We start from the raw sequence: 16,995 nt of genomic DNA, 5'->3' as shown, positions 1-16,995 counted from the left end.
ATCTTTGTGATGTTTCAAAAGATATAGCTCTGACTTTAGCCTAGGAATATCACAGAAGAGTCGTCTCATTTACACTAAAAGAATACTTCTCTCAGCACACCGTTTTCAGCCTCAAACAAATCCTTCCTTTCCGGGTAGCTGAGCAAACACATATTGAAGGATTCCTTTGTTTTTCAGATGGGTAATCTCTTAAGATCATTTTGCTCTACTTGTGGGGATAGCCATGGTAGATAGGCTGAACTTAATGTGAGATACCACCCTTGTTACACTGGTGTAAAATGAGCTCCAGGGGCCAATTTCACTGTGTGGACATCTCTGAGAAGTGGTGATGCAGAGTAAGTTTGGTTCAAATTAATATTCAACAGTAACCTTGAAGTGATAAAGATGGGGATGTCACAAAAAGACAAAAAATACCCACGCAAATTGGTTTTGAGGTTAGCATATGATTTTCTCTGGTGGTTCAGATGGTGAAAACTCTGCCCACAATGCGGGAGACCTAGGGTAGGATCCCTGGGTCAGGAAGATCCCTTGGAGAAGGGAAAGGCTACCCACTCCAGTATTCTTGCCTAGAGAATTCCCCGGGTAGAGAAGACTGGCGGGCTACAGTCCATGGTGTCACAAAGAGCTGGACACAACTGAGTGACCAACACTTTCACACTATAATTTTTTCAGCTTATATTTTAAGCAAACTGACATGGCCTTTTTCCAACTAGCAGACTCCTTTTAGCTGCAAGTGAAAATTTATGACAAAATTATAGAACTGAGATATTGTCCCAATTGGCTGTACCTTTTCACATTTCAGTTTAGGGATCACTGTACCTAGCTAGGATGCCTTGAAATCCTAGAGTTATGTTGCTGAGTTGAGGGTGATGGGGTTGTTACCTGTTATCTGAACAGGTGCAATGAGTTCACAGTTGGGTTCTGGGACACAAAACTGGTAAGGACCAGCCATCTACCCGGGGTTGATTTATTTCATATCTTCATTAACAGAAAATCTCATTACCATTGAAAGACACTCTTGTCTTTGATCATATGGTATGGGAGATGAAAATCTGTCCCTGCTAGTTCTAACAAATGTATCATTCACATGACTTAGCAATCAAGAGAGGAACAAATATTTTCCGAATGTCAACTAAGAGACCAGTACTGTTTTAAAAATGTGTACCATTATCCTGAAATTTAGTCTAATTTAATTATCACAATTTTATCCTCATTCCAAATACAAGAAAAGAGTCTCAGAAAAAATAGGTAAATTATATAGAGTCGTACAGCAGGCACATAACAGCATCAGGATTTGAAACCGTGTTTGGCTGGCTCCCAGGGCAGCATTGTATGGATAAGTAACAACTAGTCAGCAAGTATCCCTAGGAAATGCTACCAAATAATCAGAAGGGTCATATTTTTGCTCTGAAGAGTAACGAGAAAAGCAGTAGGTTTTCAGGATCTCCCAGCATTATTCTTAGCGACTTTGCCAAATGGGTATTGTTTGTGCCTGTTTGTTTGGCTTTTGTGTTTTTGTTTTTTTCCTGATTCATGTTGTGAGGCAGGACTTTGAATTACAGATGTAACTATAATATCTCATGCTTCTTAGGTACCACCACCTTGGCTGCCCTCTAACAGCAGAAGGAAGAAAGGAGAGATGCATACATCACTGGCGTTCCAGTAAGCCCTCTTGGCTCTGATGAGGATTGGTGTGTCTGGAACCGGAGTGTACTTGTCCTTCATCTTTTCATATTGAATCTTGTACTTGTTCTAAGAAATGAAGATGGAAGAGAGAGAAATTTAAGCTCAGGAGTGTTCATCCTTCCCAATTCTCAACCATGTCACAGATCCAGCCTAGGGACACAACGGATAATGCTCGTTAAGAGAATAGCTCTGCCTTCTGTGTCTTGTTACTGCTGAGTGCAGTATCAGAAAGGAGCTCTCTGATCAGAGGCAGCAGGTAAAGGTTTGAATGAAGGATTTGTTTTCTTTGCCAGTGCCTCAGGGCTGAATTCCCAACTCACCTCACTGACCATGTCCTTCACGTGTCTGGCGTGCTTCAGGGCTGTGGTCTGGTTTCCAGCGTGATGATGGGGTCTTTCTTTGGTGGCGAGTTCAACATACAGATACTAAATAATAAGAATAGGGATCAGATGTTATAAAGATGAAACACCATACTTAGTATTCAGTCCTCTTTACTCATTTCTAACCCTAAAACGGAAGGGCAGTATCTACCTGTTTTTGCCCTTTTGTTTGTTACGTATGTTTCTGTTTATTTCTTTCTCTGTCTCATGTTAAGAAACACAGGCACACACTCTAGTTATCTAACATTCTTATTGCTGAGTACAGTTTAATCTAAACACATGTAATAAAATGCCAACAGAAGAACGAGAAAATCCTGATAGATTCCTCAACATATTTTCCCCCATTTTTGCCTGAATGCATGAAATGTGGCCTCATTTTTCTCTGGACAAAAGATAGGTTCTATGGAACGAATTTTTAAATTTTATTTTCAGCACCTGGAGTCCACGGACCAGTCATCCAATGATTAGAACTGTATAGAACTTAGAATAGATGGCTTGGCATTACCTGCTCATGTGAAACCTAACCATAGTGACAACTGCCCCCAGAGAAAACAGCTTCTTGAAGTTAAAGGGCACGAGGCTTCATCAGGACCACCAGGTATGAGGGTCTGCTACTGACAGGAGTGGTCAGGAAAACAGAACCAGCCCTCTACACACACACAAACACTCCCCGTGGTGCCAGCCCGGGAGGTTTCTGAATCTTCATGTATGAGTGTTACCTGACTTTGAAGCTTCTGCCCTCTCTTGGCTCTTATGAGATCAGGTGTATCAGGAACTGAAGTGAAGATTGACTTCTGCTTCCTTCCGGATGCTCTGTACACGAGCTGGACATAAAATAGTGATAACCATCATTCTGTTTTATTGACACATCCTGTGCCCTGCAGATGCCTTTATTGCTGACTTTAGAGACAAAGTAGGGCTCTCCCACTGTGACAACCTCAACTTCTGTCCAATAAACCAATACTTTATTTACCCCCTCCTTTTCTTTTCCCCTTGTATCAAAATTAGAGACATTCTGCAGCCTGTTCAAGTGTCCAGCCTCTGGCTGTGTTCTTGGTCCCTTCTCACCCATGCCTTCTGGGACCCTGTTCCAGCAGTTACCCCCTGCCTCTCTAAACCTTCAGCCCTTCTGGTTTTCCAGCCCGCTCCCTTCTTCTACAAACAGACCCAAGTCCCTCTTTCCATCAGGTCGTTTCCAACTTCTGCCAAAGGCCTTATTTCTTTCTTTCACAACCAAGCAGACTATGTGTTTTTCTTTTCTCTTTTGATTAACTTCTCAAGGGAATAGTTTAGCTGCCACCCAACCACTCCAAGGAAGTGAATTTCATTAAGACTACCGCAAACATTACAATTGTCAAATCCAAGGAAATGGCAACCCACTCCAGTATTCTTGCCTGGAGAATCCCAGAGACAGAGGAGCCTAGTGGGCTGCCGTCTATGGGGTCGCACAGAGTCGGGCACGACTGAAGTGACTTAGCAGCAGCAGCAGAATGTTTCTCTGCAGCAACTGTAACTGCTCAGCAAGCTCACTCCTGAACTCTGTTCTCTGCCTTCCATTCCCCTATTCTCCCCTAGGTGGCCTCCCATCTTTCTAGGCACTCCTCAGCTTCCTTCTGCACTCCCCCAAAGACAGCTATTAGCTGGAGTTAAGAGTTGGCTTGGCTCCTTTTACCCTATACATTCTGCTTGGATAACCTCATCTGTACCCAGGACTTAAACCATCAGTCTGAGACTGATGGCTTCCAAATTTTGTTAAATAGCTCCTTGATATCCTAGCCACACAGGCCAGAAACTTGGGGAGTCATTCTAGAGCCCTTTTCCCTCATCTACACATCAAAACAGTCATGAATCCTGGACTCCTAACTTTGTGACAGTTCTTAAATATGACCTTCTTCTCCTTTCCCCCTGCCAATGCCCTAGTTCAGCCTCCTATACTGCTTGTTACTACACATCCTTAAGAGCCTCTAAACCACCTTCCCAAATCCTCTACTGGACACTTCACAGGGCTTACCCACCTTTAAAAAGCCTGAGAAAAAGACTTTCTTAAAGTTCAGACTAATCAGGTCTTAATGTTCAGACTATCCTGCTCAGAAATAATTCTTCAGTGACTTCTCATCAAGTCCAAGTCTTCGTAACCTGGCCTGTCTATCCTAGGTCTCCACTCTCATTTCCCAATAGTCTTCCATGTTCCCCATGTGCTATCTGAAACCAGTCCCAGTTTCTAGACCTCATTATGGCCCATTTCAAATACTTTCTACCTAGAATTTTCTTCCCTGTTTTATCTGCCTGAAGAACTCATAGACTCCATACTGTCTTGATCATTCCTGTAGGATATGACTTATCCTATTGATATCTGTTTCTTCTCAGAGATTATGAGCCCATGGAATGCAGAAGCTTAGTTTATCATTCTTTTATCACCTTGTATGTATTTATTTATTTAGCCTTTTTCTGGAACCACCAGATTTTTTTTTTAATATAAATTTATTTATTTTAATTGGAGGCTAATTACTTTACAATATTGTATTGGTTTTGCCATACATTGACATGAATCTGCCATGGGTGTACACGTGTTCCCCATCCTGAATCCCCCCTCCCCATCCCATCCCTCTGGGTCATCCCAGTATCACCTTGTATTTAGATAAAAGATCTGAAAAATAATAGCCCGCTAGTAAATATTGAGGCTATTTAGTATTTTTAATATAATAAGGCAAACTAGAAAGTCTAAATGGAGAATAAATCCTAATTTATCCTAATCATGGATAAAAATGCTGGTTGAACAGATAAAATGTAGGAAATAAATAATATATATACACATATGTATGTTCATGTCCATTTCCTTACATCAAATTATATTTAAGTACAAGTTGAAACAAAATTTAGCTCATTTGCTTGGGGCTGTTTTTGGTGTTACTACTGAAAGAAAGGAAATAAAATAGAAATTTACTCTTTCTCCCAGGCCAAAGTTTTGAATAAATCAAATCCACAAAATCATGGAATTTTATGGCTAAAAGAAGCCCAAATCATCATCTAGTCTAATTCTCTAGCTCAGGAAGTTGGGGTGTTGAAGTGAATTAGATAAGGTCACATGACAAAATGGAAGTAAATTTGGAACTAAGACTCGCCTCCATGCCATTTCTATAATTCTCTTTGAAGCATATTTCCCCTGTACTTAGGTATGCATTGTTTGGTATGCATTGTTTATGCTCCTTTGGACAACATCTCTGCTTCCCAGTACTACTAATAAATACGTGTCAAAAAGTTGCACAGTTTAAAGACAACTCCAAAATCAATAAGTTGAACTTTGGGTCATCAACTTTTTACTAAGCCAGTGTTTCCAAAACTTTCCTGATCTTTAAAAACCCCAAAGTCCTTGGGGAGGAAGGAGAGGGTGAGATGAATGGAGAGGTACATGGAAACATATATGCTGCCATATGTAAAACAGATAGCCAATGGGAATTTGCTGTATGACACAGGGAACTCAAGCCAGGGCTCTGTAACAACCTAGAGGGGTGGGATGGGATGGGAGTTGGGAGGGAGGTTCAAGAGGGAGGGGACACATGTACACCTATCGCTAATTCCTGTTGCTGTATGTCAGAAACAAAACCAATATTGTAAAGCCATTATCCTTCAATTAAAAAAGAACCCCCAAAGCCCTTATTAAGCACAATTTGCAGGCTCTACCCCAGACCTGAATCCAGGGTAGTAGCTCGAATTGATGTTTTCTCAAGCCAGGTCCTTCTACTGTGAGGCAAGTGTGAGAGAGATTGCACTACTAAAGAAAATGCCATTTTCCCTCCTCAGTGTTGTTGCATAATATGCGCAAGATCACACTAGGAATTGGGAAGAAGAGAAATTAAAGTTTTAGATAATTCTGAACCCAGACAGCTAAGAGAAGTAAAGGTATTTCAAAGATACCAATAAGCACTTTAAGTTCCCAAACAACTTAATTATTTGGTGGCTGGAGGAGAGATGTACTACTTTAAAGCAGTGGTTTCCAGTGCTGGCTGAATATTAGAACCATCTATGGAGCAGCTAAAAGCACACAGATATCCAGACAGAGAATCAGAGTCTAGCGTGGGGGGATTGGAGTCCACTCAAGGGCAGTTTTAAAATATTTCAGAGATGATTCTGATAGTTAGCCAGAGTGGAGAGGTCCCTTTCCAGAGGGGGAAGAACCCTACATGCGTTCCTATCCGAGTGCTGCGCTGGTTGAAACAGCAGAGGGAAGCGCTCAGGAAAGCAAACGTGCCCAGGGCAGCATTTGTGACAGCTGAAGGGTGACTCATCCTCCGCCCTGGCTCACTCCGAGCATAGGAGGCTGCAACTCCTCTCCACCAAAGACGATGTGTGGTTTTCCAGGGCTCCTCTCAGTCTAAGAACATCAGTCATTCCTAATCAGCACACATCAGAGTTACTGAGAAAGGAGAGCTGATGAAGTGACCTGACAGCTGGATGGAGTCTGATGAATAAGGCCGCAAGACAAACTGGGCTGAATGAGAACGGCCCACTGACCATTTACGTTTGTGGGATGACCTTATCTCTAGGGAGCACCTTTTAGTCCCTGGCAAACATGGACATCTGTTATGACCAAAGCATTATAGGATACACATGGAAATAAGATGGGGGGCAAATCTTCAACGGACCAACATAGGAGAAAGGGTCACATCTGTGCACAGCTAACTGCAATCAGTCAGGAGCCTTAGTGCGAGGCGGGGCAGATGAAAATGAAACAGTCTTTTGGAACTTGAGAGGGCAGCGGAGCAGAGAGCCATTGATAACACTGCCATGATCAGAGTCCTGACAGCAGGGATTAACGACAGAGAAAGTTTAGAAATAAATTCAGTTTGGAGACTACGACAACGGTGTAAGACAGGACGCTCTAATCTACAAAATCATGCAAATGTTCCGCTATAGGCAGGGCAAGTATCATACAGCCTCATCTTATTAAAAAGGGACAAAATAAGTACACTGAGGCAAAGTGAGGTCAACCAACTTGTTTGCACAGGGTGGCTACACTCTGTAATTGAAGGCAGGAGGAGGTTTGGGCCTAGCACAATGACCTGAAGAAAGACCGCCAGAGGAATGAGGCCCGTGTGGGGACAGACGCGCTCACCTCGCTCAGATGTGTCTTCAGTTCCTGCATTGTCCTGTATTCTGGAGTGTCGAGCACCACCTGGTATTTGTCCCGCATCTTCCTTGCCTTATCGGTGTACAGGTAGTGAGACTTGAGAAGGCAACAATGGGAATGCAAGGCGATTAATCGCTTGAGGAATTGCATGTCGTGGTCACGCGTTGTCTTTCAAATGGTGGCCACGTGCAAGCCGTGCTGACCCTCTCTATGTCCTGGGCATCTTCCCAGGCAGGACCAAGAATAATTCATCATTTTACTAAGTTCACTACCTTTTACAGGAGGCATACATCATCTTAAGTGAGTCATGACTTGCTCGGGGGGTTGAGGGCAAATTTCCCCTTAACAGAAGCTATAGACCAAGATTCTTCCTGCCCAGCCTGTGAAGCTGTGCGGGCAGAGCTGTGGGGGCACTCACCCAGAGCTTCCGCAGGTGCCGGGAGCGGACCATGTCTGGAGTGTCGTACAGGAAGCAGCCCAGTCCCCTCAGGATCTGCAAGTCCTCTTTGTATTTAATCTGTGTCACAAACATAGAAATATAGCAAGTTGTGAGCAAATTCAAAACAAGAACAATTAAGACAGAGCAGTGATGCTTTTATACTGAAGGATCTTCATTTTGGTTCAGCACATCCACCCCGTCCTCTGAGTTTGCTTGAACTCAAGTAAATCACAGGGTTTTAAATTTTAAGTTGTTAACCCTGACCTAAAAAAAGGACATGGCTATTATTTTATTATTATATGGATGAAAAATACCATAGATTAAATGGAGTGGTCTTTTATGAGAAGGAAACATTCAAGGAGAAAAAAAACAGTGACAATAGGAAGTGGTGAAAGGGGGTGGGAGTAGTGGTAAGCAAGAGAAAGATACTAAATGTGCCTAGGACAGAGGCCACTTGGAATGAGGTGCTAGTAATGATTTGGTGTTGAATGTAGAATGGTGGTCAGCAATTCTTGTATCTCCCAAGTGGTCCTCTTACTACTTGGAGAAATGTGAGGTCCGCACAATTTTACGTCCAAGTTGTACACTCAGTTTACAAGTACTCAGTGCAAAAGGCTGCCAAAGACTGGTTGGCTTCCATGTGGAGAGCAAGCCTGCTTCTTGTTAAGCGTCCCCCAGAAAGCCCTTATGAGATGCTTACATCGCTGGTGATGTCGCCCACGTAGCGGCAGTGGAGCACGTGGGGTGTGTATGGCAGCGAGATCATGTGGCCTTGCATCTTGAAGAAGTCTGATTTGTAAATCAACTGCAGGGGGAAAATGCCCATAAACACATAAATTAGAGACCAGTGTGACCTTCATCCTTGGGTTCCATGGCCTCCCCTCTCTCCTAAGAAAATACCCACCTCGCTGACAGCCTCTTGAGTCTTCTTGACTTGGCGGATTTCAGGCGTGTCGGGAGTGGTGTGGATCTTGTCTTTCAGTTTGTGGTATAGTTGCCGATACAGTCTCTGCATTGGGGAGAAAATCATTCCAGGTGTTTAGTGTAGGATGATGAGAGCATCTGTACATTAATCAAATATTTCACATATTTAAACGGCCATGAAAGGCAAGATTAAGGTACAGAAAGTGATTGAAATTAGAAAAACATAGAAAATGGTATTTATTTTACTTGGGTGAAAAATTTGAAGCACAGGCTTCCACTTTCTATCAGATGGCTGGAAAGTAGGGTTAGATATTCAAACCAATAGTTCACATAGAAAACTATTCAGGCTCATGAATCAGACTAATATGCAAACTTATTAAAGATTTTTAATACAAATGTCAAAGGAAGGAATTAATTTGCATCATAATCTATGGATGGGTGGGTCTCAACAAAGGTATTACTGAATATATAAAAATATTGCCATAGGACACCAGTATCAAAATGATGACAGAAAGGATCCCCTTATTCCTTGCTGATAAATTGAAGTTTGTAGTTGAAATACGACTAATTCTTAATGCATTGCAAACAAAGCCCTGGTCTTTGAAACTCCTCACAGAATTAACAACCACAGTACCTCACTGGTAATGTTGTTGACCCTCCGGACGTTGACAAATGGGACATCATTGGGTCCAAGTGTGTACCCATATGCCTTCATGTGTTCATAAACTTCTTTGTACTTAAACTGCAAAAGCAAAGTGAGAAGGAGATCTCTGATGGATGAACAAAGAGTAAGCGTCACGTTTGTCAAACGGAAGAGCACTGTCACTTTCATTTGAAAACTACTCTCTAAGCATTAAGCATGGAAAAAAATCACTGACAAAATTTCTCTAATAATCTAAGTCTTGAAAATTATTTTGTTGGCTAATAAAGCCAGATCCAGAAAGGAATACAATTCATGGTTGCCTAGATTAAGTCTGTTTGTAAGTTGGTAGGCAAAACACAACAAAAACCCTGTATTTTTTGTCCCAATATGGCTGGGAAATTAAGAATATGCAAAGCAGAAATGAGAGACTGATTTTAAGACTGATGGATGAACAACTTCATAAACTGTTGAAAACAATGATGTTAGATAATTAAATCTGTGACTTTGCTTTGGAAACCATATTACTGGGCCACTGGCTATGGGAGTTCACTGGTCAGTGGGTTCAATTCCCAGGGCTCTGGAGGGCAGTATGGAAGGAAGATTTCATTTTTGAGCTGATGGCTGGTTTGTGGGTATGGCCTGAAGGCCAGGGTCACCAGGACAGACAATTCCTCTCCAGGTCTGCTCATTACATCCCAGCCTGACACCAGTGGGAAAAGTTGCCATTAGCGCTAATGCCTGGGAAAGCTGCAGGTAATGAGAACCTAAGTACCCTCCGAGCTTTCTAGGAAACGGGCCCAGAAGGTCAGTCATGAGGCAAGTATCAGAGTCTTTCTTTTCAAAGGAACACACGGTGAAGTTGTATTTTTTTATAATAAGATATTGCAGAAGGCAGACTATACTGTTGCCACACAGCAGTAGTACACATATGAAGGAGCATTTCCAGTAGGTGATTTGAGATAGTTCAGGATGTTTCTGTGTTAAGCCCAACAGAATTAGAAGCATTATGGCAGCCATGATCGCTGAGCCAAGGTCACTGTGTCATGCAGATAGAACCCCGTGAAAAGTCGTTTACTAACCCATCATGCTAACCAGGCACTGCTGAACTGCAGAAGCAACATGCCTAGAAAATACACCATCTCCCCTTCCCTGCTACCATCATTTTTAAAAAAACTATTTTAATTCCATCTTTTTTTTGGCCTCACTGCATGACATGAAAGATCCTAGTTTCCCAATCAGGGAATAAATCCATGTCCCTCTCAGTGAAAGTGACAAGTCGTAACCATTGAACCACGAGGGAATTTCCTCCCATCATTGTATCATGCTGAAACTTCAGGGTGTGATTAAGGGGATGAAAATAAGCTATTAATAAATATTAGTATCCTCCTTCCTACTTTAAGCCCCATCTCACCAAGGAGGAGACCACTCACATAGCTGCTCATGTATCGGGTGTCCTTGGTGTGTTTGAAGTGAGGGGTGTCGACTGGAAGCCTGTATCCAGTGGGCAGGGCATGCAGGCCAGCTTTTCGGTACAGATTCTGCCAGGATGAAGAAGAGCAAGTTAAATGACAACTATGTCAAATGATGGATCTAAGTTAAACAAATCATTTCCAGCTTGTGTTAGGTTTTCAATCTACTTACACTCACTGAATTGATTTCAAGAAGGAATTAAGTAAATTCTAAGAGTCAAGCAATGAATTAAATTCAGTTCAGTTGCTCAGTCGTGTCTGACTCTGCAACTCCATGAACCGCAGCACTCCAGGCCTCCCTGTCCACCACCAGCTCCCGGAGTCCACCCAAACCCACGTCTATTGAGTTGGTGATGCCATCCAATCATCTCATCCTCTGTCGTCTCCTTCTCCTCCTACCCTCAATCTTTCCCAGCATCAGGGTCTTCTCAGATGAGTCAGCGCTTCGCATCAGGTGGCCAAAGTATTGGAGTTTCAGCTTTAGCATCAGTCCTTCCAATGAACACCCAGAACTGATCTTTAGGATGGACTGGTTGGATCTCCTTGCAGTCCAAGGGATTCTCAAGAGTCTTCTCCAACACCACAGTCCAAATGCATCAATTCTTCAGCACTCAGCTTTCTTTATAGTCCAACTCTCACATCCATACATATTAAATTACTCAACATATATATTTTTTAAAAGAGCAATGAGTGAAGAGGCTTAAAGAAAATACCTCTATTGCTAAAGATATGCCTGGTTCACAGAATAGCATCCAGCAATAATCTGGGAAAAGTAAACAGGCAGCCAGTGCCACCTCTGTGGTTAACCCTATGGTTAGCTGATATTCAAGCCATCACCAATCCTGAGATAGTAGTAATTATAAGACACATCTTTGGGAGCCCTCAGAGCCCCATAAACACAATGTCTTGATGTTAGGTTGTTGGGTCGGGAGGCTCATATTCCATGCAGGAGGAGGAAAGGAGTTTCTATCTGTGATTTGAAATAGTCTCTCTCTCAGGAGAGGTATAGGAAATAAGACTAATACTTAAAATATTCAAAACCAAATTACTTTTAACATTCAATACAGGAGAGAGGCATTAACCTTGAGACCAATGTAACACTGAGAAAGTGAAAGTGTTATTCGCTAAGCTGCGTCCGGCACTTTCGCGACTCCATGGACAGTAGCCCAGCAGGCTCCTCTGTCCATGGGATTCTCCAGGCAAGAATACTGGAGTGGGTTGCCATTCCCTTCTCCAGGGGATCTTCCTGACTACCAGATAAGTGGAATCTAGCCTCTTTCTCTTCTGAAGCCTAACAGTAACCTTTAGCTTTATTTCTTATTGTACACAGTCTTTGATGACTATATGCCTGTCTTTGTCCTCTTGTCTTGGACTGCAAGCTTTTTGAGAGCAGGGATAGTTGATTGATCCTCTTCTATGTGTGCACTGTTCCAAAAATGCCCACTGCTTGCTCTCAGCCAAGAGGGCAGACAGGTGATACACTGTTTTTCTGTTTTGCTTAGCTCATGTGACTGGAACAGTCTTTATGATTACAAGGTCAGGCTGAGGATGCCCAGGAGAGGCCACTTCTACAGAGGCCTGGCCCTCGTCCTGGGTTTCTGCCGGGCAGTCTGCCCAGCTCTCACTGCTCACCTCACTCTGGAGCTTGTATGCATGAAGGGCCCGATCCAGATCCACGGTTTTTGTGGTCGGAGCCACTCTGCCTCTGATGCTGTGCACGTAGTCATAGTGGTAGACGGCCTGGATGCAGAGGGAAGCAGAGTGAGTGGACTGCACTGTGGCCTCAGGCTTGAAAGAAGCTAAGTAAATGCAAATCCAAGTCTCTTAATATAAAGATGGCAGCCTGCTCCCTTTGCCTCAGGAACTCTATCTCGAATACTGGGCCTTGTCCAGTGGAATAGGGCCAGTGTGTGGATCCCACGCTGACAAATCAGTGGAAGAGTCAGCTCAGGCATATGAAGAGGAAGAGCGGGTGTTTTACCACCATGAGCTCCACCGTAAAAGGTTTTCACATTCTGACTCACTGGTGGGATGTAATATTTGCTTATTAACCTGTGGGGTTAGTGAAAAGGGGGCAGCCTGCTCTGTACCACTGTGCTATCACACAGGTGCTTTCCATCCACTTTCCCGCTGTCCACATAAGGATGCTGAGGCTCAGGGGATTAAGTGCGTCTCTCAAGTCTATCGGATTACATGTGCTAGAGGCCTCATCAGTAACTGCAGAGACCCTCTTCTCTCCATCTTATCATGCATGCACATGTGCTAAGTCGCGTCCAACTCTTTGCAATGCTATGGACTGTCCATGGGATTCTCCAGGCAAGAATACTGGAGTGGGTTGCCATGCACTCCTCCAGGGGATCTTCCCTTACCACAGTGAGCACTAAGTGAATTAGAAAGTTGAGACGATGAGGCATAAACCATTGCTCATGACACAAGGATATAAAAAGCAACCTGGGAAGTTCTAAAACATTAAGGATTTCATAAACTTGGATTACTTACAACACCACTCCAGGAAACGAATAGAACACATCCGGTTTGAGGAAATCAGAGAAGAATCTTCAGTACTTTCTAAGGCACCAGCACTGGTCTCCTACTGAGAAATGGCCTGGCCTGCCCTGTCTTTCGTTCTTCCCACTTCTGCTAGTGCAGTGGCCCTGTTTTACTCTCCCTGAAGTAACGTCTCCAGTGGGCACTTACATCACTTAGTTGTTTCCCACTTTTGACAGCCTGAACGTAGACAGGAGTGTCAGTAACCAACTTGTAATTGTTCCTTGTTTTCAGCATGTGAGCTTTGTACTTGATCTGTCAAAAAGAAGAAAGAAAATAAGCCTGTGTTAGACCATTCAGTATATTTGAAATTGTTGGTTTTCACATAGAGATTGGTTGCTTTTAGCTCATGGCATGCACATACCTTAGCACTGAATTTTATAACAATCAGTGTAATCAATGCTTATAGTCACATGGGTAGTCTAGAGTCTTCAGGAGGCTTGACAACTGCCTTGCTAGGAATATTTAAGCTTTCTCACTAAAATCTTGATTATAGTATTACCTTGCCTAGCAAATCCTCTCCTTACAAATAGATCCTGTCTATAGCATCACAGACTCCTAATAAATGAGACCTAACAATAGGAATTATGTGCTCATTAATATATCCAAAATCATTTGGAAGGTGGCGAGAAGAACCAGGAGTCCCTTCTGCACCGGGGACAATGGGACAGCTCATCTGCATTGCCTGCATTCCTGAGAAATGGCTGCTCTGCTCTTCAGCATCTTCCTCCAGCTCAGCCATCCTCAGCACCACTTCAGACACAGTGGGGCATGACAGTGTCTGTATTTGATGTCCTCTCCCCTTGACTCTAGACCACACAGGGAAGGAAGCATACTTGAAACAACCAAAAACCAAAAAACAAGGTGAACTCACATCATTGCGTAGATCGTAAGCATGCTTGGCGTGGAGAATCTCAGGAGTGTCCCAGACGTAGCAACCAATGCCTTTCAGCCAGGTGAGGTCATCCTTGTACACAATCTGGGGGTTGCAACAGATGGAGGGGGTCAGAACAAGAAAACTTGACTAACTTCAACACGAAAGACACAGACACGCTCTAGACCCAGGATGACTTTGCGGAATGAAAAGCAAGACATTATGCCCTGAGGCCATGGGTGCTCTGCAGACTTCAGCATGCAGAGCCCTGCTTCTAGAGACAGCTCGAATTCCTGGTAGACCCCTGGGTGTACAGGAAAGTGATTCTGGAAGAGGGCTGAGCTGAAGAACCAAGTGAGTCAGTCTCTATTGGTGGGGGGCGTGTGCGGGGCTGGGGAAGAGGACCTTCATAAGCAGTGGACTTACGTCACTAATCTGGTCTGTGACCTTCCTGACGTGACTGTTGACTTGCAAGTCAGGGTGGCAAATCCACTCGTGGAGGTGAAGGCGGTAGTCGATCTCGCTGACCTTCTTCTGAGAATCCTTAGCGGTAACCATCTCGACCATGTCAGGCACGATGTGAATGTTCATCTTGTTCTTCTCATAGACAGATCTGTACAGGCGCTGCGGCGATAACACAACACACCAGCTACACGGGGAGCTATGCAAGGATCATGGCAACACAGCCTTTCTTAGAGCCCACAGAGGTCGGGGCGCCACTTAGAGCAATCGGCTGGGGGCAGGATGGGGACTGGATGTTTCTGACACTTTCTGCAGATAGGGGTGGGGAAAGGCAGCATGGGCTGAAATAACTCTCAGCTTCTTCACACGTGCACAGTCAGTGCCACGCGCATCGCTAAAGAGAATGATGTTCGGACTTATAGTTGGTGGTTCCATTACTTGGCTTTTGAAACCAGCCTTCAGGATCACTTACGTCGATGTTAAACTTGCCAACTCGGAGGCACCGCGCTGTGTTTGGATCATCTTCAACACTTCTGGGTAAAGTGTAAAGAGCTTTGAACTTATCATATTCTTCGCGGTATTTGACCTATAGAGAGAAAATAGAAAGGAAGTAAAACAGTTTTGAAGAGCGATGGATCTATATTGTTAAAAGAACATGAGACTTAATTAACAAGAACCCAGCTCTGAAGATGGGCCACCTTGGGGTCAGCAGTTTTCTGAGCTTGTTTCCCTGTCTGTGCCCAGAAGTAGAGGAAGCATGGTACCTGCCATAGGATTACCTGAAGATTAGATCAGGCTATGTATAAACATCCTCTACATATCATTTTTAAAACTCTCATACCGATAGAAGTTTTCTGCTGTTACTACAACTGATTTTAAAGATGATGTAATTTAAAAAATGATCTCTTTTGTGATATTGGCTTTGTTTTTCTTAACCATAGTAAAAGATGAAAAATGTGCTCAGGAATTTGTTTTTAATAACTGACAAGTCTGGTGCTTAAGAGACTCAATCCTTGAATTTCAGTTTCTATGAGGTTTTCCAAAAATACAGTTCAACTAAATTCTACGGGAAAACCAATGTCTAGTTCTTAAGCCATATTGCCTATTAATGAATGTTTCTTTATTTTATGAACTAGGAGGAAAGGCCTTTACAGAGACTGGGATCCTCTCTTCTGGCATATGATAAAATAACAATCCTCTTACAACTCAGAGGCCCACATCTCAGTTAAGAGAAAAAAAGGAAAGATAGGAGTATCTATGCAGAATTTCAGGAAAGCTCTTCACTGATGGAAATCAAGGAAATTCCCATCAGAATTTTCCAGAACATTAGTTCACATGCTCCTTATATCTAAGCTATTTCTCAGTTACAAAGAAAATAGTATTCAAAGGCATTAAAAAAAAAAAAACTAAAGTTGAAATCCTTCTTTTAAAAATTAATTTCTCTATGTTTGATATCATTTCAAGAACAATTTGCCTGGAGAATCTTGCATCTGTAAGTTTTTTTCATGACTAAAGGAAAAAGCCTTTGCTGAGCTTTCTGAAAACTATCTACAAAAAAATTCTCAAATGAAAAACTCGATCCTTTGGGCTAGTCTGTTTGTAATCTTCCAAATTAAGTTGGTTCTGGGAAAAACCATATAGATTTAATTTTTCCCTCTGGGTAAAAATTTATTCCATATGTTATCTAACAAAGTCTTTTTCTAAACTGTGCATTTCCAGGCCCATTAGATGGTAGTGAAACCAACTTCCTGGGTCTCTAGCATTTATATGAAGATTAAGAGAATAGAATTGAAAGATCAGGATGCACTGTCTTTAGTGTAGCAATAAGTACCCTTCTGTAAAATACTTATGTCAGAAGGAACTCTCAAAAACTTCAGGTGTGTGTGTATGTGCTGATCTGCAGAAGAAAATAGGTATCTCAGTGTGGGAAAAAAGATCTGAGAAATATGGGTCTAAAGTGTTACATAAAATGTTCAAAATTAAGAGGTAAAAGTCTCTAATAGAGGCAAAGTTTCTGAAAGAAAACTAGGCTTATTAGAACTGCAATGAAATTTATAGGGAGTTTTACAATAAAAGGTTTTACTTAAGAACATATTAGGCATAAAGGGTTAAAAGTGCTAAGATCTTATACTATATTCAAACAACTCATGTGATTTAGGATTTTTTGAAAATTATGTCTATACAAAACGTTTTGTTTTTAAAAAACAGTTTCAAAAGATTTCTAAATTTTTATATTTCATAGATATAAAGTTAATGATTTACTCAAATCATATTGGGGGCTGATGAAATAACTGGTTATCACATTCACTGGTTTATTTTCTAGCAAAGGTCACATAATTCTATTAAAAAAAAGAGTGTATTTTATATGGTGTATTATGTCCCCTCTTCCCTTTCTGGCTAAAATATCCATATCCACCCATGTCATTTGCACACAGGAGGCCTA

The 16,995-nt window shown here is 42.4% G+C and overlaps 1 protein-coding gene across 19 annotated transcripts in view; it reads right to left on the bottom strand.

Moving 5' to 3' along the window:
* Positions 1–16,995, bottom strand: part of NEB (nebulin) — a 217,018-nt gene that overhangs the window by 48,422 nt on the left and 151,601 nt on the right. For all 19 annotated transcript variants that reach the window (XM_052636102.1, XM_052636101.1, XM_052636104.1 and 16 more), the window contains 14 exons: positions 15,025–15,138; positions 14,517–14,714; positions 14,091–14,195; positions 13,367–13,471; positions 12,302–12,409; positions 10,631–10,738; positions 9,192–9,299; positions 8,538–8,642; positions 8,334–8,438; positions 7,613–7,711; positions 7,180–7,290; positions 2,786–2,890; positions 2,007–2,111; positions 1,648–1,752 (listed from right to left, as the gene is read on the bottom strand). In XM_052636102.1, the coding sequence (XP_052492062.1) occupies positions 1,648–1,752; positions 2,007–2,111; positions 2,786–2,890; positions 7,180–7,290; positions 7,613–7,711; positions 8,334–8,438; positions 8,538–8,642; positions 9,192–9,299; positions 10,631–10,738; positions 12,302–12,409; positions 13,367–13,471; positions 14,091–14,195; positions 14,517–14,714; positions 15,025–15,138 (1,581 nt within the window). The remainder of the gene's footprint in view (positions 1–1,647; positions 1,753–2,006; positions 2,112–2,785; positions 2,891–7,179; positions 7,291–7,612; positions 7,712–8,333; positions 8,439–8,537; positions 8,643–9,191; positions 9,300–10,630; positions 10,739–12,301; positions 12,410–13,366; positions 13,472–14,090; positions 14,196–14,516; positions 14,715–15,024; positions 15,139–16,995) is intronic.

Source organism: Budorcas taxicolor, chromosome 2 (genome assembly GCF_023091745.1).
Source record: "Budorcas taxicolor isolate Tak-1 chromosome 2, Takin1.1, whole genome shotgun sequence".
Lineage (NCBI taxonomy): Eukaryota > Metazoa > Chordata > Mammalia > Artiodactyla > Bovidae > Budorcas > Budorcas taxicolor.
This window is presented reverse-complemented; position numbering and strand designations above follow the sequence as displayed.